This window comes from Protopterus annectens, chromosome 13.part0 (assembly GCF_019279795.1).
Source record: "Protopterus annectens isolate FY-2018-M chromosome 13.part0, PAN1.0, whole genome shotgun sequence".
NCBI lineage: Eukaryota > Metazoa > Chordata > Ceratodontiformes > Protopteridae > Protopterus > Protopterus annectens.
The window spans coordinates 856161271-856187259 of NC_056747.1; the positions used below are offsets into that span (position 1 = coordinate 856161271).

General features: G+C 40.2%; 1 protein-coding gene across 1 annotated transcript in view; it reads left to right on the top strand.

Moving 5' to 3' along the window:
• Window positions 1–20179, top strand: part of AATF (apoptosis antagonizing transcription factor) — a 1387092-nt gene extending 1366913 nt beyond the window's left edge. Inside the window, exon 12 of the mRNA XM_044054573.1 lies at window positions 17118–20179. Within this exon, the coding sequence (XP_043910508.1) occupies window positions 17118–17184 (67 nt within the window). The 3' untranslated portion in view covers window positions 17185–20179. The remainder of the gene's footprint in view (window positions 1–17117) is intronic.
• Window positions 20180–25989: the final 5810 nt, after the last annotated feature.

Here is a 25989-nt window from a genome sequence, read left to right on the forward strand (position 1 = left end):
AAAATTTAGAAAGTCATAAGACTCTAATAAAGTACCTTTTAATTCTGTGTATGTGTTCTCTTCCTGATGAAACTCCACTTAGTTAGATGTTTAGGACTTTTTGTAGCATTTATTCTTGGACCCATGAGCATTTAATTTTGTATTCTGACATAGTCTGCAATTATCCAAGCATTGAGACCTTCTCAGCTGTGGCTTTTGTAAAAAAAAAAAAATCCTCAGTGGAATTTAAAGGATCCGATGTGTTATCAGTGTATGACCCTTGTTTGTGCACATCAGATTATTTAAAGGACGATTTAAGAGAGGGATAGGCATTGTTTGACACACAATCATTTAAATCTTGCTGTATTTTTCTCTTTTTGGCAATAAACTTTGTGTACATGTATTTTAAGGTATTGAAACACTTTACAATACTCATTTTGCTTTGATTCAAACAAAATATCTCATCTAATGTACTCAGCAAGGGACTTGATATCAGCAGATAACACATCCATGTCCTGTGAATTATGTCTCATTTGAATGCTCAAAAGTTCTAATTCAGACTTCTCAAAAAATCATTAAGTTCTTTGTATGCATTTGAGTCTGAAGAAATACTTTTAGGGAGTTTCCAAAAATGGAATCCTTTGAACATTCTGTTCTTAATACAATCCCTAAAGTACAGACTTTCAAGCTGTAAAGATTTGAGTTTTGATAGTTTTTTTACTTAAGGAATTAATGGATTTGTTAATTCCATGCAAATTGGCATGAAAGTGAATGGGTATTTGTAGCTTGTAAAGAGGTAGGACAGTCCTGCTACTTCTCCAAATTAATTGTGGATTTTCCATACAAGTACAAGTCCTTATGAAAGAATCCTGTGACTCTTGAAAATGAATTCCTGCATTATCAGAGGCTGGAGTTGTTACAGCAGTAGTGTTAATGACCCTTTCAGTATTTTCTAGGTTTGTTTATTGCTTTCATGAAGTCAGATTACTCAGCTAGAATAACAGAACCTTGAGGTCTTCTGTAATATTTCCAGTAAATCTACCATCTGTTTGCTGACCATTAGTGTGAAAAGTAATGCTGTGAGGGTGATAATCTGTCACCAAAACACAACTAGTAAAATGACCTAATGGAAACTTCCAGGAAATTGGTAAGATTGGTTAGACTCATCAATTCTATTAATGCTGTTGCCAATATCTGAGTAGGATTATAATCCAACATCAAAACACGGCTAGTAAAATGACCTAACAGAAACCACTAGGACGTTGGTGATATTGGTTAGAGTCTATCAACTCCAGTAATGTTCTTACCAATCTCTGACTGAGGATATCTTCTAAAATGTTATGGTCAGTGTTAAGGATTGAAATCTATGTGTATGAAGCCAGGCTGGCAGGGTCCTTTCCCTTTTTATGAATCATGGATATAACTGCTTCCTTCCCTCATAGGGGAACTGTAGTTTGTTATAAAATGTAATTACGTGATCATTGCCACACTTATTTGTTCTCCTCTTAGTCCCACAGTTCTGTCATTAGACTATCTGTACCTGGGCATTTATCCAATTGCTATTTAGCTATATGAGCTTTTACTTCCTCCATAGTTATCTATTCAGTTAAATTTTAGCCACCTGTGACAGGTGTGGAAGCTGCAACATATCAAAGTAATTATTTATTTTCTGCTCATGTCCTTCTTCACCCTGGTTTTCTTCATATAAACCTCATTAAAACTCTTGACAATTTCAGGAATTTTATTTGGTTCTGTAACATAAATACCTGTTTTAACATCCCTCAGCTGACATACCAATCCCACTCTATCCTTTGCATTATCAGTCTGTGTACTAAAATCATTTGTGCTGCAGGGGAGTTTGCCAGAAAGAGGATTCTTTTAACCTTCTTTGTGAATGTACTCAGTGTGACTTTTCTTCTACTTTTCTTTTAACTTTCTTAAGGTTTGTAATTCCTGATACTGCAGTTGTGGCAATTTACATTGAAGGTTTGTAATTTGTGCTGTGCTTTGTAAATTAATTGTATTTCCCTGATCTTTTTTGAATATTCTCTTTTAATTCCCTCTTTTTCCATGTCAGCTTTCTAGAATTCACCCTTTAGTAATTATTCCATTTTTCTTTATTTTGATGACAAATCACAAATTTACCTCTGGTTTGGCATTTATGTACCTAATGGACAGGAGTAGCCTGTGAACATATGATGTGTACAAATCTATATCGTAGCTCATGAAATTCCTTTGGGTATTCACATGTCAGAAGTGTTTTGGTAAATTTGGGAGTAAGCCTGGCTAGGCTTAAAATGACTCTTGGAACGATAGACCTACAAACTAACTGAACATGCAATCTTTAAATTCTAGGATATCCAAATTCTGAACTCGAAATGTCTATGGCCAGTCTCAAAGCTCCTGCAGTGCTATGGCAGGCTTAATTTCATTTTTAATGCATAGTGGATTGATAGCAGAAGTGGGAGTTTACCTAGAGTTTGAACCATGTACAAATGCTCATGAATCAGATATGTTTTTCCTATTCAGGAAGAGGCATTGAATCTCAGGAAATAAAGTATGTATGTTCAGACTGCCTGTTATAATGGCACTCTGCCACATCCTTCAGTCATAAATACATTGTGTATGCTTTAAGAATCTGACAATGCTCCTTATTCTAATATGTCTAGAGACTGTGCTTTCATCCTCAGGTGTGTAACAAATTCCAGTCCCTTTCTAGACTTAAAATTCCCTGATGGCAGGGTGTGTCTCTGCCAGAACTTTACTGAGTTCTCTCCTTTCTGTTATTGATTTAATGTAAAAACTCATTATGGTAATTCTTTTAACAATCCAGTACTCTCTGATTTACACATATCTTGCCTTTTTGTCAACAAGTTCCATTCTTTCACTAAGTTTTTGTTTTTATTAAGATTTCCACCCTTCTCCTTCTAAGACCCCCCACCCCACATAGATTGCAAAATGTCTCGCTCTGTAGCCTCTTTTTAAGCAAATTGGCTTGATTCCAGAAGCATTACTACTTAATGTTTCATGCTCTTTAAATAACTAAGATTCTGGATTTTTAGCCCATTTTTGTCTTTTTATATTCCAACTTATTACAGACAGGCCACTACTCATTTTGCTACAGTACTTTTATAACTTGTTTGTAGAAATCCCCCCCCCCCCCTAACATTTTGTTTTAATTTAATTGCATGCTGGCTTGACTTTGAATTTTCCTTGACATCTTTATTGCCAAGAGCTCTGCAGCAAAGCCATTCTCGTGGGGTTTAGTATGGTGGGAGAGGTGCAATCATCTTCTCTGGGGATCAGGATGTTTATGCCCTAACATATTCTGAAGTATGCCTAGTGGTGATTTTGGTGCTAGGCATGCAGTGGGGAATTATGAAAACCGTGAAGTCACTCCTGCAACTGGCAAAAGCCTTTGGACCGCTTAACTTCATTGAAGCAAATGCTGCCATTGGCTCTCCATTCTCCACTACAGAGTTGAAAGGAGTGCATGTTCTGGGTATTGGCTCAACCTCATCCATTTGTTGAGGAGCAAGCAGTCTCATCCCCTCCATTTTTCTTCCACCATCAGTTAGCCCCTAGAGCTACATGACAGACAATCAATCCCTGGGCATCTGGGTCACAGTCAGGGATCTATCGCAGTATGCCATGGAGCCAACATTCTAGGGAGATCTTTTCTGATACCCATTCCACCCCTAGGAAACAATGACCAGCAGCTGAACTTGCTAGAGACAGAATCCCCCAAAAAATTGCAATCATCAGTGTATTTTTGCTTTTGTTAAAACTGTCTGGTTTCTTCTTTTGAGCACTGTAAGAAATTTAACAAGAAATCGTCGTTATGTCACGTGTGAAACCTCAAAGCCTTACTTGTGCATAAAATGCCATTAACAGTTAGCCACAGGACTTCTTCTCCCTCTGCTAGACAACCATGCTGCAGCTGATGTAACTGCAGAAAATTACCAAAAGTAAGTGCTACCATAGAAAATTGGAAAGACCCAAAAGTTAATCATATGGAATATGCACACAAGAAGTGTGAGGCCTTCACTGTCCTACTCTTGCAGAAACCAGAGAGTATCAGTTGTGGAGAGGCACAGCTGTTTTGTCTATTTTTGAGCAAAGTGCTTTCACCTTCCTGTTTCCAATCTGTCTTACCAACTTTAGAGGCAGTGCATGAGGTTTCTGCTTCCCTTGTGAGCCAGGTGTCAGTCACTGAAATGTTTGCCCCTCAGCCAGATGTCTATCCCTATAGGCATTCACAGGGGACATACTCAGAGCTAATCTCTGTAGCTTTTGTTGGAATGATTATCTCTGCAGGATTATGGACTTCATTTTATTGTGCAAAGTCCTAGTGAGGTTCCTTTCATTTCAACCTTCAGAGGAGAGTAGCTAGATAAACTGCAGAACCTGCCCATTGCTGCTTCTAAAAGAAAAAAATTCTAAGCAGCAGATGTCTACCCAGCCCAGTGCCTACCCCAGTTACCACCTGTTTTGCCAAGAAGTAAGTGGCAGGTTGGCAGACAGACCTTTGCTGCAGAATTCTGTACCTCAAGTACAGCATTACTAGCAAAGAGGAAGAAAGACTCCTTTCCACCTGAGATGTTAGGTTTGTATGTTGATGAAGAGGGGGTCCTGACTTACTTGGGCCAGTTGTACTGTCCTTTAGGCATTTACATGAATGATGAGGACAGTGTTTTCATGGGCTTCCTTCCAAAAGAGATCTCCTTTGGGGAAGTTTTCAATCTTATGAGAGACCATTTCAAGTGGGGCACAGAGCTCATAGATACCCATAAGCAATACACAGAACTCTTGAACATGAAAGAACCATGGACTAGAGCCATACCCCCCCCCCCCTGTAAGCCTAACTCTGACAATAATTTGAATCAAACTGTCAGCAGCCTACTCCAAATGAGCCAGAATTCAAAGCAAATGCAAATATCTATACAAATACCTGGTAGGCTCTGATTTGGGTTATATTACGTGCAGGTTCTGATCTTCTGTTACACAGTTGCTTTGAAACTCCTTATACAAGGCTTTTGGTTGTGTGGCTTGAAAAAAGGAAAGCATGCAATTAAATGTGGTCATGATATTAAGGAAGCCAGCCTTTGGGGGGGGGGGGTTAACCAACAGGCAACCAAAAGATATGAGGGGGCAGTTGTTAAATACACCTTTGGATAATGAAATAATTTTTGGGGGCCCTCTCAAGGATTATTTAAAATGATGGAGAAGATGGCAAAATTACATAATCTGTAAAACAGCTTGTTCTCCGCCTGTTTCTAAATGCAGAAAAAAATATCAAATAAGTAGTGTCAGTTCCTTTTTATTGCAGAGAATCAAGGGCTGAATAGTTCTGAGAGCTAAGGCCTTTAAGATAAAGCAGACATGGAGAAGTGTTAGAGGTTAGGACAGGCAGTAAAATGTAGATGAAAGGGGAAACAGGTCCCTTCCTACCCACGAGGAAAAGTGTTGTTGCTGACTGTGTAATCCCCATTACCATGCTTTCCACCTGTCCCTTGTCCATCTCTCTGTCCTTCTCGCATCCTGAGTAGAAGAATATCATACCTCAAAGAAAAGTGATTTGCCTGGCCTCCGACAGAAGGTAAGAGAAATAATTGATGTTCATCGTGTTTCACTGTTGCAGTCATGACTGTAGGGTTCTCCCCTGCCGGCAGGCAGTCCTCGGTCGGCCAGAATCCCAAAGTCTGGGTCCGGCGTCGGCTGTTCAGCCATGCTCCCTGACGTCAGAGCGCCAGAAGTACAAAGCTGACAGCCGACGCCATGTTCTCCAGTCTTTCTTGCCGTGCGGTGATAGCAGTTCGCAAGTGCCGGTCGGCTGACTCCTGACAATTTTTTATAAACGTACTTCAGTCCGAAGACTTTCTTCTCCTACTCAAAGCTAAGTACCCCGTTGGGGAAACTTTTTTTTTGCTCCAGTCCGATGTCAGAAAAAGTTAATAATTGTATTTCATGTGGGAAGCAAATACCTCATAAGGATTTTCATTCTTACTGTATTCCTTGCTTAGGCCCTGACCACGACGTAGCTAGTTGTCGGTTTTGTGCTAGATTCAATCAACGTACGATTAAACAAAGGTACGATTTTGCATTTCATTACTTCGGTAGGCGATTTAATTATAAATTGTCGTCAGATACGGTTCCGGCTACCGGAGTTCACAAACGACGCAAGGATAAAGACAGGCCTCCGAGGTCCAAATCAGACGATGTTGTACAAGTAGAGCCAGCTTCAGGTTCGGCCGTCGTCAGTGAGGCACTTTTGCAGCGCCTGTCGTCGGCCATTTCGGAACCGATGGCCGAAACGGACTCCCACGAGGAGCCAACTAGGCCTTTGAATATTTCTGTTGCAGGACCTTCGGACAATGCTCCTTGGGATGGGTCCGGAGCCGCTGTGCAGGTACCGGCTTCCGAAGGGGTTTTCAGGCCTACTCAGCTTCTAATAAAGGCAAAGCCAAAGACAAAGGCAAAGACTCCTTCCAAATCAAAGACTGCAGCCCAGGCCTCTTCTGATCCGGCACCCAAGTCTCAGAAACAGTTACTTAAGATGGCGGAGAACTTACTTACTATGATTAGGGGTTCACATCCCCCTCCAGATAAAAGGCCAAGGCAGGAAGTTTATTATGACTCCTCTGATCAGGCTTCTGTTTCTTCAGTTTCTTCTTCTGACCAGGAATATTCTTTCCCTCCTTATGAGGATTCTGATGCTGAGGAATCCATTCCTTCAGCTTCTCCCCCTGAGGATTTCTCTTTTGGGGAAACTTTGCATGAAATGAGGGAACATTTTCACTGGGAAGGACAGGAGTACTCGGAATCTAAGAAAAGACTAAGGGATTTTCTTCTTCTTCCCCAACATAGACCCCTGGCTATTCCTCCTATTTTGGATATTGTGGATGATGCTTTTTCGGAGGCTAACTTAACTCCTGACTCTTTTCCTCCAGCTCCTGTTAAGCCAGACAGATATTATAGGGTTCCTGATTCCCACTAGTTTTTATACAAGAACCCTACTGCTGATCCTGAAACCATTTCTCAGGGTCCTAAGGGGGTTAAGGCCGCTTCTGCTAAAAACCCCATTCCCACTGAGAAGGATTCCAGATCTTTAGAAAGATGGGGCAAAAAAGTGTACACTTCTGCTACTTTATCTATTAGGGCTTTAAACTGTCAGTTTCATATGCTGAAATACCAGCAATTTCTCCTGTCTGTTTTAAAACAAAAGCTAACTTCCATTTCCACCTGTGCAGATGATAAGGAATTACATGACTTAATGCATGCCACTGAACAAGTTGGGAAGCATGGTTTACACTGTGGATTTGATGCCTTGGAGGCTTCTTGTAGGGCTGCTGCCTCTGGCACAGTCATTAGAAGGCATGCATGGTTAAAGGAACAAAATTTGCCAGATCATGTAAAAGCTAAATTATTGGATGCGCCTGTTCAGCATAATGTTTTGTTTGGATCTAAAGCTGAAGAGGTGATAAAGAAGATGGAGGACAAGGCAAAATCCATGCAAACAGTTAAAGATTTCTTACAAGTACAGCCACCCAGATTTAGTAGGAATTGGCCTACAAAAAATTAGTCCTTTCCCAATTCAGACAGGCCTCAGAGGGGTAGATACAGACGCTCCCGAGGAAGGCTTCAAACGCAAGCCTCTTATAGACCAAGACAGTGGACTGCTTCCACCCCTAGGGGAGGAGAGGACAGGTCGTAAGCTCATAGAAAACAGACTCAATGACTCCCTCTGTTGGGCTGCAGGAACTTCTTGCCTGAAAGCCCCTCTCGGAGGAAAACTTTCTCTTTTTCACCTAAATTGGACTCATATAACCCAAGACAAGTGGGTTCTGGATGTGGTTTCAAGAGGTTACAAATTCCATTTTCATACCCTACCAAGACCAAGCGGATGGCCAGATCTTCCAAAACATCAATGGTTAGAGGCCTTAAACCAGGTGGAAGCTCTCTTGGCTATGAAAGCCATAGAACTAGTTCCACTTTCAGAGATGGGACAAGGTTTTTACTCAAGGCTCTTTCTAGTCCCCAGGAAGCAAAATTCATGGAGACCCATTCTGGATCTGTCAGTCTTGAACACTTTTCTCGAGATACTAAAATTCAAGATGCTTACTCTACAGCAGCTACTTCCAATGCTGACCAGAAATGCATGGATGGTAACTTTGGATTTAAAGGAGACATATTTACACATTCCCATCAGGCAGGAATGCAGAAAATATCTCAGGTTCAAGGCCGGACCGAGGCACTATCAATTCTCTGCGCTGCCCTTTGGATTGTCTATTGCGCCCAGGGTCTTCACCAAATGCCTGGCTCCAGTAGTAGCTTATTGCAGACTCAAGGGAATTCAAATTTACCCTTATCTGGACGACTGTCTTATTCAGGCAGACAGCAAGGATGTCTTACTCCAGCATCTAGAGTTTGTTCAGAATCTTCTCAAGTTCCTGGGATTCACTGTAAACATAAAAAAGTCAAATTTGACACCCTCACAACAGATAATTTTTCTGGGTGCTTCTCTAAACACTACAACCCAGATGGCATTTCTGACATACGAAAAACAATTACAGCTGGCTTCAACTTTCAAAACCTTGTCAACATTAACTCAGCTATCTGCAAGGAAATTCCTGCAGGCTTTGGGTTACATGGCCTCCTGCATCCTTCTCGTACCATATCCATATGCAAGACTACATATGAGGAAAATACAGTGGTACCTAAAAAGTGTATGGTCTCAGCATCGCCACAGTTTAGACATACAGATCACCGTCCTGCCTTGTCTTCAAAAGGAATTCCTTTGGTGGTCCAAGGCATGTACTCTAAACAAAGGAAAACCCTTCAGTCTGCCTCCTGCCACTCCGATACTAACCATGGACGCCTCAGATTATGCATGGGGAGCCCATTTTCAGGGCAACTGTCTGCAGGGCCTTTGGACAAAGGATCAGAAGCACCTGCATATCAATTTAAAGGAAATGTTAGCCGTTCAGAAAGCTCTATTGGCCTTCAGGAATCTTCTACAACCAGGACAACTACTGATACGGACAGGCAACACCACAGTTATGTGGTACATAAACAAGCAAGGGGGATCTCATTCCTATCCCCTTTGCAGACTAGCCATGAATCTTTGGAACACAGCTCTAGCTTGCAAACTGGACCTTCAAGCTCAGTTTCTACCAGGGAAGCAAAACTTCCTGGCAGACAGTCTGAGCAGAAACCTGTCGGACCCACACGAATGGATGCTGGACACCGAAATTTTCAAGATGATTACAGCAGTCTGGGGATGTCCTCACATAGACCTCTTTGCATCCCACCTCAATCATTAACTACAGATTTTTTGCACCAGGACATTCCACGAACTAGCTTGGAAAGTGGATGCACTATCATTCAGTTGGAGAAACCTCTCGGGGTATGCCTTTCTGCCTCTTCCTCTTCTTCCACGGGTATTATTAAAGATCAAACAGGACAAGCCCAAGATGATAATCTTGCTGACCCCAAATTGGCCTAGACAGTTTTGGTACCCAACACTGAAAAACCTTTGTCTGGAGCCCCCTTGGGTTTTACCACAGACTCCGAACCTTCTGTCCAACACCAGGGTCAGGTTCTGCACTCCCATGTCAAAACTCTCAGCCTGGCGGCCTGGTTAATCCAGGGTCTTTGATTCATTCTCTCCTACCCAAACAGGTTATGGATGTCATTTTAGAAGCCAGACGTCCTAGCACTAGAAAATCTTATGCAGGAAAATGGAAAAGATTTTGTTCCTGGATGCAGGCTCAGGATTCAGATCCTCTTATTCCTAACATTCCTCTGATTTTACTTTACCTGACAGACCTCTTACATAAAGGTCTCTCTTTCTCTTCCATAAAGATACATGCCTTTGCTATTTCTGCTCATTATAATACAGACCCTCCAATCTTTTCCCACCAGCTCATGAGACAGTTTCTCAGAGGAGCTAAGAACTTAAGGCCCCCTAGATCTCCTCCCATTCCTGCTTGGGATCTCAACTATGTTTTGGAAAAACTCACCTTACCTCCTTTTGAGCCTGCTGCCTCATCTGACATCAAGTTTTTATCTTGGAAGACAGCCATCCTGTTAGCTCTGACCTCTGCCAGGAGAGTTTCGGAGTTGCAAGCTCTCATGGCTGTGGAACCTTATATTATTTTTCGTCAAGACAGGGTGTTTTTAAGGACTAATCCTACTTTCATGCCTAAAGTGATCTCCAAAGTGGCTTTAAATCAAACTATTCACTTGCCAACTTTTTTCCCCACTCCTCAAAATAAGGGGGAAAGGATCTTGCATTCCTTGGATGTACACAGACAACTACATTTTTACCTCTTCAGAACCAAGGACATCAGGAAATCAGAGCAATTGTTTGTTTCTTATGCTTCAAGTTCCCAAGGTAAAGCTATTTCAAAACAGACCATTTCCAAATGGATTGCTCATGGAATCAGATTTTGCTATTCACACCATGGAAAGCAAATCCCAGGGACTATAAGGACTCACTCTACCAGAGCTGCTGCCACTTCAGCTGCCTTCCTCAGAGGAGTTCCTACCAAGGACATTTTGGAAGCTGCAACTTGGAGTTCAGTGCATACTTTTTCTAAGCACTACAATCTACCTCTTTACTATAAGTCTAGGGCAGGCTTTGCTTCTGCAGTCTTTCAGGGCCTTTTAGCCGCCCCCTCTACTTTATGACCACCTCCCTTTTATTCCGCTTTGGGATTCAACCCTACAGTCATGACTGCAACAGTGAAACACGATGAACATAGTACAGTTGTGTACACTTACCATAAATGTAGATGTTCGAGTGTCTTCACTGTTGCAGGCTGGGTTTCTCTCCCTCCTGTCCCCTCTTATTTTTTCTTTTGTGTGGTTCCTTTTTTCACCCTTCTTCTGAGGTGTATTTGCAAGGGGTATGGGATCTTACTCATTTTGTAACACCTGACATCTGGGGCAAGAAAAACTGGAGAACATGGTGTCGGCTGTCAGCTTTGTACTCCTGGCGCTCTGACGTCAGGGAGCATGGCTGAACAGCCGACGCCGGACCCAGACTTTGGGATTGTGGCCGACCGAGGACTGCCTGCCGGCAGGGGAGAACCCTACAGTCATGACTGCAACAGTGAAGACACTCGAACATCTACATTTATGGTAAGTGTACACAACTGTACTTCAGTGGCTACAAAATAGAATTCAGAACTTTCCTTGCATGCATAAGATCACTGGCACTTTGCCTTCTAACCAGAAGAGCTAGCTATACCAATGTTCGGACAACTATTATGTTGTGGTGCTGTAGAAATACTTAACATAGTATGCGCAGGGAAGAGTGAAGAGACTGAAAGAGCTTCCCCTTTTTGTGGAGACATGACTTGTACACCAGTTGGTTAACTTGCAGGTGGTTCTCTCACCTTGGATGTGTTAATGCACAGCCAGGTTGTATGTATCTGTCATCTCCACACATCATGACCATGTAAAAGACAGATCTTTGCCCATCACTGGCTGAAGTAAACAGTTCCTTAATTCTGTTATGCCAAGCCGCTATTAAAATGAACTCCTTAGCAACCCACATATATCTTAGAATGATGAGCCATTTCTGAAAAAATCAAGTTAACAAAAACTATAAGCTAAAAAATATCTTGCGTCCTGAGAGTGCTTTTAAGGAAGTAAAAACAGCACTTTTTACACATTTGTCATGTCACAAATTAAACCCTGAGTTTTTGTGTGTGTTGTCTCTAATTATGCAGAAAGTCACTTGGTTAAGGAAAATGTATCCAAACAATGTCTTGATGCCATAAGGAGCTATTGATGTAAAGCATGTGTACCCACACACACACACACACACACACACACACACACATAAAGTGCTTTCTGTAAGGCAGCTACACTGTGAATTGCACCTTTGCCAACATTCAAATAAGTTTTCTCCTTCTTGGCACTTGAACCTTATGACTTCACAGACTTGATAATCTTCCATCTAAAGTGGCTGGTTTCTAAAACCTTGGGAAGAATAATTTTATTGGTGACTGCTACCGCTGCCCTCATGACCTCTGAGCTACAAGAAACCAAGGTAGGTTGTTCAGAAAAACTGGGTATCTCATAGGACTAAGCTATGCTTTTCTTTTCTGAAAATCCTTTCAGTGCTGTTCATATTCATGTGTTCTTTCCATGTGAATAATCAGCTCATGTTTTCCCTGAAGAGGGGATATCATTTCAGGAAAACTTAACAGTCTGTTTATCTCCTTTCTGCAGGTAAGGAGAGTATTATGGTGACTACGTAAACAATATCCAATAGGTTTGCTAAAGAAATTCTTTATCTTTTATTTAGCCACCCAATGGAAAAAAAAGCTGCTGTGAAAAGTAATCCACCTGGAGAGTAGCTGTATTCATTGCTTGCTTGCTTCAAGAATGCCTTCATTATGGACATTTATATTATAGCCACTTAGCCAGTAGATCACACCTTCACCAATCATTATTGTCTGAACTGTGATTTGAGAAGATGGTGTTCATTTGACACCTCAGTACGTGAAGACTTGGCTCTCCCAGCCCTTGCTCTTTGGTCTTCCTACATGGAGAGGTAGGATTTTTCACTGCTTTGGATTCTTTCCAGCAGTTGCTGACTGCATAGGTCCATCATTACTTACTGCAGAGGGCCTTCAAAGACACTAACACATATGTAAGAAGGCCATCTGCAGTGGGTGCTTATTACAGTGCAGCTGTTCCTGAATGCCTATACAACCTCTGCATCCAACATTTCATGGATGATCTTTTCTCAGAGTCAGGCAAGTTATGTCATTTTATTTTCTTGTGTTTTTTGTGTGTTTCAGATTATGCATCTCTCTGCATGGTAGATGAACTGTAAAACATATTGCTGCAGTATGCATGCAGTCACTGAGTGATACCTCTGCAAAGTTAAGATAACCTAAAGAGGAAATCCTGTTGACCACTACGGAGGGCATACTCACAGATTAGCTGTTAAGATGAAAACAGCTATTTTTGAACTAATAGTATCAGTTTATTATGTGTATCTGATATATGTATAATTTCTCTGTTCTCTACAGAAGTAGTGCGTTGCATGGTTTATCTATCCTCTAATGAATTTTGATTAGTAGAAATGGCCAAAACAGATAATAAAGCTTTATATACCTACATTAAGAATGGAAGAGGCTCAAGATCAAGCTTTGTATTTTTATTTAGCAGTGAGTTATAAATACATTCTAAGGTTAGTGAAATAATACAGTTTGAGGCTTAAGTATGATATACGTTTTAGTAAGTTTGAATCCAGTGTATGGAAAAACTAATGTAAAATGCAATTACAGTTGATAGGTTACAGACCAAATGAAATTCCAGAGATTAATACTTATCTGGTTTAGAGATATCTTAAAGACAGTAGCGACAGTTAGTGTCTGTGGTTTAAATAACATAATAAATCGCAATATAGTAGGAATAGGAACATCACTAATCAATCTACAACACAGTCATTTGGTGTCAGTCTTTTCACCTCTGTGATAAATGCTTTAGCTGTTGCTGTTTACAAAGGAGAATGCCATATGTAAAAATGTTCCAGCTACAGACCTGTAAGTTTAATTAATGTTGTGAATAAATTTGCAAAAAGTTGTATTGCACAAACATTAAATAAAAGTGTAAATGTTTTCAGAAATTATAACAGAAATCAGTCTGCTTTTAAGAATTGTTCAAATCCTTTGGTGGTATATTGTTTTCGCTTAGAAAGAAGTAATGCACTTATGAACAGCAGCAAGTCAATGCCATCTGTATTGATTTTAGTATTTTAGTAAAGTTTGTAATTGCATAAGCCATATTATAGAAGAGGAAAATAAACTACTGAATGATGTATATAGATGTCTGGCAGGCCATCACATCTGCACGTATGCATGTCGTCTGCCAGTGGTGGGATTAAAGCCAGAAAATGGAAAGTCACCCATGATTGCCTGAATGGCCATTGTGCCCCAATTGATACTTAACCCAGTGATGGAGAATAATTGGGTGTGTTTGCAGCAGGGCTTCATGGTGTGCACATGTAGAATAGAATAAAAAGATATCAAAAAGGTGTGGAAGACTAAGAGTTGACCTAATATTGATGTGAAGATCTGCAGAATAAGGTGCTTTTTCTAAAGCTGAATAAAAAAAAAGGTGTTCCTATTACAAATCAACTTGGGGAGATGAATTATGATTGCATTTAGGACATATTAGAGGGGAGGGAAGATAAACTGGTTTTCAGCAGGAGTGGTAAAGTTCTGGAAAGGGATTCTTTTGCCTCTAAAATTAGAAATAAGAAATTTTGAGGAAGTTTTTTTTTTCTGGGCAGTCATATGGGAGTAGATAAATATAAATTTGATGAATGCCTGACATGAGCTGTTTACTAACTCTTCATGTATGTTATAATATTTGTATTATTGTGTATACCTGTTTTATACACAAGTAAACATGAAGGTTTACTGCTAGTTCCCCTTTGTAAATGGTACTTATTTGTCCTGTAACGTCTAATCCAAAGAACAGAACATAAGAAGAAATAAATCAAATGATTGTCCTTTACCTGTTCGTTTCAACATCGTAATTAAAATAAATCATAGGACTGATTGAAACAGAGGTCTCAAAAGAAGAGTTCCCTACTGAGCAGTAAATTGAGGTGGTGGGGGCTATTTTAAATGTAAAAACAAAATGAAAAGAAAGATTACAAGACTGTAGCAGGCAGTATTGTAGTAGCTTTTGCTACATTTACTTACACAAAGACCGACCAGATCCATTTATTTAGGCAGCCGCAGAGATAAGTACAACAACTTAAATGAATCCTGATGCCAGCACTCACACCCGATTAGCAACCCCAGTGTGTACAGTGAAACACTAGCTGCACTGTGCCCTTGGCCCATTTTCTGTAATATTGTTTGCTTATTTTTATATTGTCCTTTATTGTTGTGACTGCCTTCAGAGCTCATTTGTGGCTGACAAGGATGCCTGAAACAGCCTATTTATTTAGCCAACAAATTAATAAAGTACAATTTAAGATTTCTGCAGGCAGTACTTTGAAATTAGCACTAGAGAAAACATATTTAAGGAGCACATTCTAATATTTAAAGTTACTATAATGTATTTATTGTAATTTTTTTATTGTGATCCACTTTTAAATATTTTCTAAAACAAGTTAGTTACAAACTAGAATCCATTCTGTAAGTCGGATAACTTCAGCTGTAAATTTGCAATACTCTTTATGAAACCAGCAAGACTTGAGTGTAACAGGCTTACTATAGTTAAAGTATACTAACTGTTGCACACTTCAGGGATTAATTGCTCAAGTTGTACTTTAAAAAGCTTTTGTTTTGAATGTGATGAAATTTGTATATAATATTGTTTGCAGTTTTGCATCTGATTATATGAAAGTAATTTGTTTTCACACTGGTGTTTGGTTAAGTGTTTGCATATTTTCTGGAACTTGCTGCCAGTATAGTACTGGTAGAAAGTTCAGGTTAATTCGCTGTTTGAATAATTAGATCTTTTTCTGGTTTTACCACTTGTCATGTGACCTGGTTTAGCCAGTTAGTTTTTTTTTTATTTGTGTTACTTGTTTAAGTGTTGAATAATGTGTGCCCAAGCCTCCTCATGACATTTGAATCTGCCACTCTCTATTTCAGTTAGCATTTTATTGCCAGTTCCATATCATTTCACCAACACCCATTTTTTCAAAAAAGAATTTGATCAAAAGCCATGCAGTCAACTCAACTTGCCCCATGCAGGATGCTTAAAGGGGCAACCCCACACCATAGCAGTCTTCTTTGATGAAAATGTGTTTCAGCCAAGTGCTGTTAACTGAGTGCTGTCTTATTGCATTTAATGGCAGAATATGCACAAAGGACTTAAAATTTAGACGAGGATAAGTTTTGCTATCATATACAAAAATGAATGGTCCAGGAGATTTGTCAGTAACATATAAGTTATGATATTTAGACAGAGGCCAAGTGTTTGCTACAGTTTGATGCGAGTAGTTTGCATAGTTTGAGCTTCACAGACCACTTTAAAGACGTGTCTCAACAGTCTCATTAAACTGAAAAATTAATTAAAAATTATTAGAAATAAAATATGCCTAGCTAAATAAGCTTTTCAGATTTCCATATTTGGCACTAGCATCTCTAAAGATACTACCATGTAATTCACAAGGCCACACAAAAACGTGGCAGCTTAAAAATACATAAATTTATAACAAGAACAGTAAATTCTGTTCATATGGTGCCTTTAAGAAATGTCATAGTGCGATGCAATAGAGAATTAAAAATGCTGTCAGTTGTCTGACAATATCCTATTTGAAAGCTTGTGCTAGCCTATTTTATAGAACTGAACTTTTCTGATGCCATGATATTATATCTCAAGTCATTAGCGATGCATTGTCTCCAGATGCTCAGCATAGCTCTAGAGAATGTATATCTTGTTCCGCATATTTGCAGAGAAAGGGAAATTAAGCGATAACCTTTAAGATTATTCAGTACACTGGATTTGCTTTCCTGCCCCTTTCAGATTTCTACAGATTCAAATGACAAATAGGAAGAGGATTTCTATAAAACATTTAACAGCTGGGGTCCTTTTTTTTTTTTTTTTACTGATGGCCTATGTTGTCTTCTTTTTTCCCTTTGTATCATACTTGAGCACTTATGTTAGACTTTGCTACTAAAACGAGCATTGCTGGGTTCTAATCTGAGTTGCTGCTTATGTGATATTAATTGGAATTTTGTGGCTCTGTTATTCTCATTGTTTTTTGAGTACTGTCAGGACCAAGAAAACATACAGAACCTAAATTATACCTTGCACTCCCAGCTTGATTGAATCCTTCCTGCAGTCATGCACTCTCATACATCCTATTAAAATATTCAATCTTGTTTTCCTACTTGAAGAGCTGGGCTGCAAAGGGCATGTATATAGAAAACATGATTCTCTTGAGATATGACTTGCAGTCATATTGAAATATCTGCATATTTTGGTACCAGAGTTGATGAGTTTCTTATGAGTGTTCATACCCAATTTATATGTAACAGTAGCTGCGCTTTGCATGATGCATAATAAAAGACATTTTATAATTAAAAGTACACAACAGTCCTGGTATTACTAACCCTTGATTAAGTTTATTATTATTTTTTTTTCAGAACTGAGCTTTATAGATCATTGTTTGGTAAAGTCAAGTTGGCGGAAGCGGAACGAATTCTGGACTAGTGACATATGATACTGCACATGACTGAATGGAAGATGGCTAGCCTGACATTCGGCTGAAATATTTGAGTTGCATTGGCATGCATGATGTTAAATTGTGCAGGCCTTTCTAAGCTGGTGTGTGATCCAAGAACCCACAAAACAGAAGCTGTATTTCTTCTCTTCATTGAACATTTTCTAGACATTTTGTTCCCAAGCCTCATTTGTTGGTAAAATCATAGTTGTACAGCAACCACCCTGTGTATGGTATCAAGCATCACTATTAATAATTAAGGAAGCATCATCATTAGGATTATTTGGGTTAATTGTTAACTTGTTTAGATCGAGAGAGGGAGACATGAGTGTTCTGTATGACCAGTCATTGTTAAGTAGCAGCAGTATTTCTTCTGGGTGCCTCCTACTTTGTACCATCATTGCTGTTAAAAATGTTAGCTTATTTCATATCTGTTGCATTTGTCAGGAGATGATTGTAGTGCTGTAAAATTCCATGTTGTAAGCATTTTTTCTGAATACATTTCATCTTAATATGTAAAAAACATGTTGAGGTGGACTGTAACAGAGGCTGACTTTTGAGATGTTTTCTTGCCTGCAACCTGAACCTTGGACCGGCAGTGGTTTAGGTCTGTTACTTAGCCTAACATTACCAGCTGTTACACATGATGCCTTTGTGCCACTGCAAGTATCAGGTGCTGTGCATGATATCTCTTGCCCACTGGGAATGCCATTTGTTGTTCATGGTAACCCCTGCTTCACTAACCAATATAAACTGATGTCATTTTTCTATCTCATCAGAAACTCAGAAAGAGCATTGAAAGTGAAGAACTGACATATTCACAATATTTTAACTGGCTCTGATTTCTCTCTCTCTCTTTTTGTTCCTTATTTGGGAAAATAAACCTCATTCAGAACATTCACACTTTTCCACACACCGCATAACATCACAGATTTTTTAAGTCTTTTCTTGGATGCTTAAGTAAGAACTGCTGTTCTACTGGTGTGTGTGTGTGTGTGTGTGTGTGTGTGTGTGTGTGTGTGTGTGTGTGTGTGTGTGTGTGTGTGTGTGTGTGTGTCACAGAGTGCTAATACTCAATACACCTACATTTTAGTTCTTGAATTTTTTTTTTTTTATATACAGATAATGAAGAACAAGGACTTCTATAGGAGGTCATCTGAAAATAAGTTTGGGAAAGCATATAGCCTGACTCTAGTGTTTGAAGTAAACTGAGATAATCTCAAATCTCAGTCATACTAATCAACTCTAAATAATCACCTTATGCTTCTTTGCAGATAGACACTCAGATCACGTTTGCTATTCAGTTTAAGATATTTCTCTGAGTGTTAATCCATAGATTTTTAAATCCTTTAATAAATTGCGGAACAGTCTTTCTGCTGCTAGTGCACCGTGCTTATCAGAATTCCTGAACCCTTGCCTACTAATCTGCAGGCTGTAGTTTTAATATGCTAAAAAAAAATTGCAAACTTTCAAATTTGCTGAGTTAAATTGAGAACACATTTTTATTATTATTAAGTTTTTTTGCCATTAAATTTCTTGCATTCAGTACTGTCTTTAAGCTTTCTGCATCTTCAGCCTACTCTGTAAAAGTGACATGTATCTGCATGGTCTCATTCCTGCAGTTTCAAAGGGGGTTAAGGAATGCATTTTTAAGAAAACTATGCTTTACACTTGGCATAAGCAGTGGATTTTTGCTGCTTTGGGTTTCCCTTCAGAGGAAGATACCCTTTTTTTCTGTTGATGACTGTATGCAAGTGGCATTCATTGTCACCTTTGTAAAGAACTTCCTGTCAAAAATGCAAGACCAGATGCTCTGATGCTTGAAACTGTGAACAGTAATAAGTTCACAGTAAAAGAGTGAATTGGAAAATAAGCATAAAGCACCCCTGCTTCCCCTGGCATGGGAGGTTGTGTCTTTCACACACCTGCTTAACTATATATATAATAAGTCCAGTCATCTTACCTCAGAGTAGGGGAATTCTCTTAGGAACCATAACTACACTTTGTATATATTTCCCTCTTTTGCTGTTAAAGGCTCACAATTCTAAGCATCATGTTTACATCCGTGAAATTAAAACAGGCACACTTTGTAAAGCCTGTGATGGCAAGAGAGCATGGCTTATTTGGACAGGTGGGCATTTCTGCATTTCATCTAGAACTTGATGATTTAGTGGTTAGATCTGTGATTCATAGATTCAAGGTATGGGGTTCACAGCTTGTGAAGCTTTGTATGTTCTGTCCATGTCTGCCTTGATTTTTTCTGGGTATTTGGGATTCCTTTTCCCGCCCAAAAAAAAAAATTCTGGTTTACTGGCCACACTAAATTGTCCATAGATACTGGTGTGTATGTTGTTTTTACCCTTGTTGAAGCTGTAAAGGGTTCAAGAAATTCCCCTTTACTTATCTGTTAGCTAAACAATAAATAAGCATATAAGGTTGCGAACAAAAACGCGGAGATGTACTTAAACCATACTTAATATTTACTGAAGTTATTCTTTTCTCCCTGCTTTACTTCCACACTTCCAGAGTGATCATAGTCAGGGACTCTCAGTGTAAGTATGTTGGTTTATAAAAGAATATGAAGAACCCTGCACACTTTTCCTTATTAACAAATATAAGGCTGTATGAAATCTAGACATCTCCATAGATAGGTTATGTGTAGATTTTGTTGTTGGTTATGAAGGTGTTCTAATTAGAAAGAATATTAAACTTTTGTCACATCAGCAGTCTTTCACATTTAAGGCTCTTACAGAAAACATTACATTTGTGCAGCTTTGTTATACAAAAGCATACTTTTTGTGTATGTTTTGTACAGCATTTTTAAGGCCTGTAAAATAAATGTATAGACTTTGGTTTTCTTAAAATTTAGATGTATTTTCTTTATTTGTTGAAAATCATTTTTATGTCTGATTTGACCATAATAATACCTGCCTTTCTCTTAGGTTTCTTCATTTAAGAAAAATAAACTTCATATATTTATTTGCATATTTATTGTGTATTTTTTATTGACTGCCAATTTTAATTGACTTTATAGTTGCTTTTTAGCCATTTGATATTTCTGTAGTGACCCTAGCACTTGTTTTGTGTGTGTGTGTGTGTGTGTGTGTGTGTGTGTGTGTGTGTGTGTGTTATAAATGTGCTCAAATGAGCACACACACACACAGCTGGATAGGAGACGGAAGTATGTTCCACACACAACACATACAGTGTGTCACTCAGAAAAGTCCCATTAGACTCATTCAGGACTAATCCCCTTATATTCTTGCTTTCCACTGAGGGATGAATGTTTAGCAAATGGACCCCCAGTGTGTGTGTGTGTATGTGTGTGTGTGCGTGCACGGTGTTCACTGCTCCCAGAGCATTCACCAAATAGTTCTTACCAGTATTCATTCTCCGCAGATTAAAAGAAATTCACATTTACTTGTACTTGTTCAACTGTCTCATGCAGGCCACTTCCTAGGAAGAGGTAGTTAATAGTAGGGTACACTATCTGCTGTCTAACCAATATGGGATCTATGTAAAATACCCGAAGTCCAGTACCCCCTTCCAACAGGGAGACCTTTTTGGTGTCAGTTTTAGACACCAAGTCAGGTATGCTCTCTGTGTGTCTTAGGGGATCTCACATTTGCAGTTCTTAGTGCAGGCTGCAAGAAAGTTTCACATGACAGCAAGATCCCTCTTCAGTACACCAACATATGCCTATTTCCATCCTCGTGTTACCTTTATCCAAGCTGCATATGGGTTATGCACATTGGTACTGCAGAATGTATGCTTGTAACACCTCCATCTGTTGGAGAAGGTCCTGTCCCTTATATCTTCTATTCTGAGATAACACAGATGATAGAATAATCAGGTGCAAGCTTTTCCATGGCTACTGTTTTTGGCCCCAGGAATCCCAGACCTTGAGCATGGACTCCATTTTACTCAAGCAACGAAGGCCCATAAAATATGAAGCAATTAGCAGAGTAGGCACATCATTATTAGAGTGATGTTAGTCCTGATCTATGCCCATCAGATATTCAAGACAGCCCGGTGCTAAAAAAACAATGCCATAGTGATGTGCGCCATCAACAGAACAGCAGGGAACTCACTGTTCTCAAATTTTGCAGGTTGGCTATGATGACTTGTCATCCGGCTACACAACAGAAACTGTTAATTACAAGCTTCATGCATCCCTTCAGTCCAAAGCACCTTGGTAGAAATGCTGAGTAGGCCTATACCAAAACTAGAATCTGGATGTCAAAGCCTTCTGTTTGTCATTCCACTTTCCACTATTGGAGAATAAATGTCTTTGGTCATATCGGTGACTAGGTTGTCAGCAGGCACAACAAACAAAACAAAGTATCAACAACTACCATATTCTAACAGTGAAATAGGGATCCCAGATTTGGATTTGTTTGCTTTTCCCCAGAACTGCCAGATGTGCATGGCAGGAGGCCTTAGCAGTGAGTGCCTTCTCATTTCAGTGTTGCAGGGGACTACCATATGCATTCCCCTTTCCCATGCTTCTAGGGGTGCTACAAAAGGCAGAAGCAGAAAGGGCAAGTATCATTTTGATTCCCCTTTGCTTGCCAAGATAATCCTTGGTTCTCCCATCTGCTGTATTTAAACAGTGTAGAGCCCCTGCTCCTCCCTTCTGTCTGAACTTTACTGACTTCGCAGGAGAAAAAACTAGTACCCAAACCTAAAGGGTATAAGATAGGATAGATAGGTGATCCCACATGGGGACATTTACCCCAATGAAATGGTACATATCCTGTAAGATGCCAGGAAATATTACCTGGCCAAAAAGAGCTTGTTCTGTCTCTGGTGTGTAGATTGTGGTGTAATGCTGATGGCTGCCTCTTTCTCAGAACTCTGATTTTATTTGACAGTCTTCTGTAATGAGGGACCAACCCCATATTCAAGCAGTACATGAAGGAGTTGCTTCATTTGAGATTCCTGAAAGAAACCCCTATTCTTGGCTTTTGAATTGTGTAATACAAAAATGAACTAGGGCTCCTTTTGAGCCTGCAAATACAATAGCACTGAAGTTCTTTTCTTGGAGGACTACATTATTAGTAGCTCTTAACTAAGCAAGGCGAATTTCAGACGTGTAGATGTTAATGTGTAAGAACCTTTGTAAAACTAACTCTACTTTTCATGCCTAAAGTAGTATCAGAGCTGGTGTTAAAAGACCATATGGTTAGGTATTTTAACCCAAACCTCAGAACAGGGAGTAGCAGTACCTACACCTAATGGGCATGCACAAGCAATTGCAGTACTTCATTGAGAGAGCTAAGGACTTCAAGCAAAATGAGCATCTGTTCATTTCATTCATGGTAGGGGGAAAAATAGGTCGGTAACAAAGCAGACTTTGAATGGCTAGCTAATTACATTAACTTTGTTAGGATCACTGAAGTAAGACACTGCAGGAGCAAGTCAAAGCATGTTCAACAGGGGAAGTATTCACTAAAGCTGTGTGTCTGCGTTTGTGAGCACTTAGTATGTATGATATGGCTACCTGAACATCATTCAACACTTACTGCTGGCATTGCAAGCTGTAGATGTAAACGCAAGAACAGATCTAGACTTTTCACTGCTTTTATCCATGGCATGTGTGTTCCTCAACCTGAGATCTATGGTCAGTTTACCTACTTATGAATGAAAATGCAGAGGTGATTCATATGATGAATGGGGATTCAAAGGGGATCCAGTATCTGTCTGCCTGGGATGACATGATTGACAGACCACGATGCTTTGCCAGAGATGGTCTGCACCTGTCGCCCCTGGGATTCAGGTTACTGGCTAAGGCTCTTGCCACCCCTATAGTGCCTTTTTTAGGCAAACTTCAAAGGACAAAACCACCACCGTAACAGGTACAAGCATGCAAAATCTGAAGGTAATGCTACTCAATGCTAGAAGTCTAAACCTCAAAATGCACTCTCTCGAGGCACTCCTAAAAATGGAGAACATCGATATCTGTGCAGTAACTGAGACCTGGTTCAAAGCTCCAGAGAGCACCCCTGCAATACCAGGCTACAACTCTTACCACACTTTTCGCCACCAAACCAGGACCGAAACACTAAAGGTGGAGGAGTGTCAATATTCACCAAGGATATTCACACCACCAGGCTAGTTGGCCAACACAATGTGTCTGAAATTCTCCAAGTGCAGCTAACACTAGGTAAGACTGCAATCCAAATTGTAGCTTGCTACAGATCCCCCACCATACCCCAAGATTCTCACTACACCTTTCTAAACATACTGGAAAATATTAAGATAGAACCAAACACCCTAATACTGGGTGATTTTAACTACCCTGCCATTAACTGGGAAAACTACTCATGTCCCAACACCTTTGCGCAACGGTTCTTGGAATTCATAAATTCCAACGCCCTGGAGCAACTAATCCATAGTCCCACCAGGGGCTCCAATATCCTAGACCTGGTCATTACCAACATGGGAAATCAATGCTCCATACCTATGGTCACCCCCTCGTTAGTCAGGTCTGACCATAAGCTAATCACCCTTAACATCCACATCCCACCCCCAGTAAAGAAACCACCATAAAAAACTTCTCCAAAGCCAACTTCATGCTACTCAAGTCAGAAGTGACAAACTTCATGACACTCATGCAGACGGGAACTGAAAGTTCAACTGCTGAATCCTACACTAAGGCACTGTACGAGCACATCCACTCATGCATGAATAGTGCCATCCCAAATAGAACCAAAATGCTCTCATCCAAAAAAAGGAAGCCAATCTGGTGGTCCCCTGCCATAAACAAACTTTACAACAAAAGGAAGAAACTTTTGCAGAAAAGAGGAAAATCCCAGGATGCAAAAAACTCCCTTACTAGCCTCAGTAAGAAACTGAGATGCCTCATAAAATCCTCCAAAGCTAGTTACGAAAATAAAATTGCCAAAGATTCCAAAGACAACCACAAAGCATTCTATAACTATGTCAAGAATCTAAATGGCAATGCTCAGATCTGCTCTGAGCTAAAACAGAATGGCATTAAATATACTGATCTGAAGGATATTGCCAATATCCTGGCAGATCGATTCAGTGCCAACTTCACTCCCCTCTCACCCCCTAAATGGCCCATCTCAATACCAGAAGATTGCCAAATTCCAGTAATAACGGCCACACAGGTACAAAACGCACTCTCTAAAGCCAAGAATACAGCATCCATGGGACCAGATGACATCCCGGGCTGTGTACTACATGAACTACAATATGAACTGGCACCTCACCTAAGTGTCATGTTTAATCATAGCCTCACCTCAGGTTTCGTGCCCACTGAGTGGCGCAGAGCTACAGTTATCCCAATCCACAAGGGTGGATCCACCTTGGATCCCGGAAACTACCGTCCCATCAGTCTGACAAGCCTTATCTGCAAGGCCATGGAGCGTATTATCATGGAACTTATAAACAAAGACATTGGCAACCTTCAAACACTGGACCCCACCCAGTTTGGGTTTGTGAAGGGCCGATCTTGTCTACTGAACCTGATTGACTTCTTTGAATCAGTCTCCAGAGCCATGGACAAGGATAAGGTGGTCCACACAGCCTATCTAGACCTTACCAAGGCCTTTGACACCATCCCCTACTCTGGAATCATAGATAAACTTACTAAGTTGGGCATTAATCCCTATGTCACCCAATGGGTTGCTAAATGGCTTACTGATAGAACCCACACTGTAAAAGTAGCCGACTCCAAATCCAGCTCCAGACAAGTGACAAGTGGAGTACCTCAGGGTTCAGTCCTGGGGCCGCTCTTGTTTGGCATCTACTTCTCTGAAGTACAGGTCAACACTAAGGGACTCTGGCTAACAAAGTTTGCAGATGACTGCAAACTGGGAGCCATTATTGAATCCCCAAATGATGTGGATACTCTACAAAAGGGCCTTACAGAAACAGATGCTTGGTGCTAGAGCCATGGGATCAAGCTCAATGCCAAGAAATGTATTGTTATCCCCTTTGGGAAAAAACATGTATCCATGAATTACCATTTAGGTGGCAGTACACTAAACACAGAAAGTGTGATAAGAGACTTAGGGACACAGGTGGACAGTGGTCTCACTTTCGATAACCACATCGCCACAACAGTCAGGAAATCCTTCTATGTGGCACACCTCATCACGAAGGGCTTTTCATCAAGAAAAAAGGAGGTCATTGTCCCACTGTACTCATCCCTCATTAGACCCATTATAGAATACAACGCCCCATTTGGTATGTACCTCTCAAGACATCTGCAACAACTGGAAAGGCCTCAGAAATACCTCACTAAAAGAATCACAGGCCTAAAGCAGATGCCCTATGCTGACCGCCTTAAAAAACTCCAGCTATACTCTGTCGCATATCGTCTACTCAGAGGCGATCTCTGCTTAACATACAAGGCCATGTCAAACCCAGAGCTGTTGGACATGCTACACTTAAAGAAATCCCAATCCCTCAGAGCTACGCTCCAGGGATCTAAACCTTGTCATCACAATAAACAAAACATGCTGGAGGGATAGGTTCCTGACCCAGAGACTCCCCAGACTCTGGAATAGATTGCCCATACATGTCAAGCAGAGTGCCTCTTTGGACCTCTTCAAGAGGAACCTTGACGATTGGATGGGAGAAAGGAAATTCACCCCAGGGATCACGTCAGTCGCCCTGCTAGACAGGGGTCCAGGAAAGTAAATAATGTGGGAAGAAATAGCCAGGGAATTGTTATGGCTAGGCTTGTATAGGCCCTAGGGCTGATAGCCTAGTACCAACCTATGAACATAGTACATTTGTATGGCCATAATATAACTGTACAT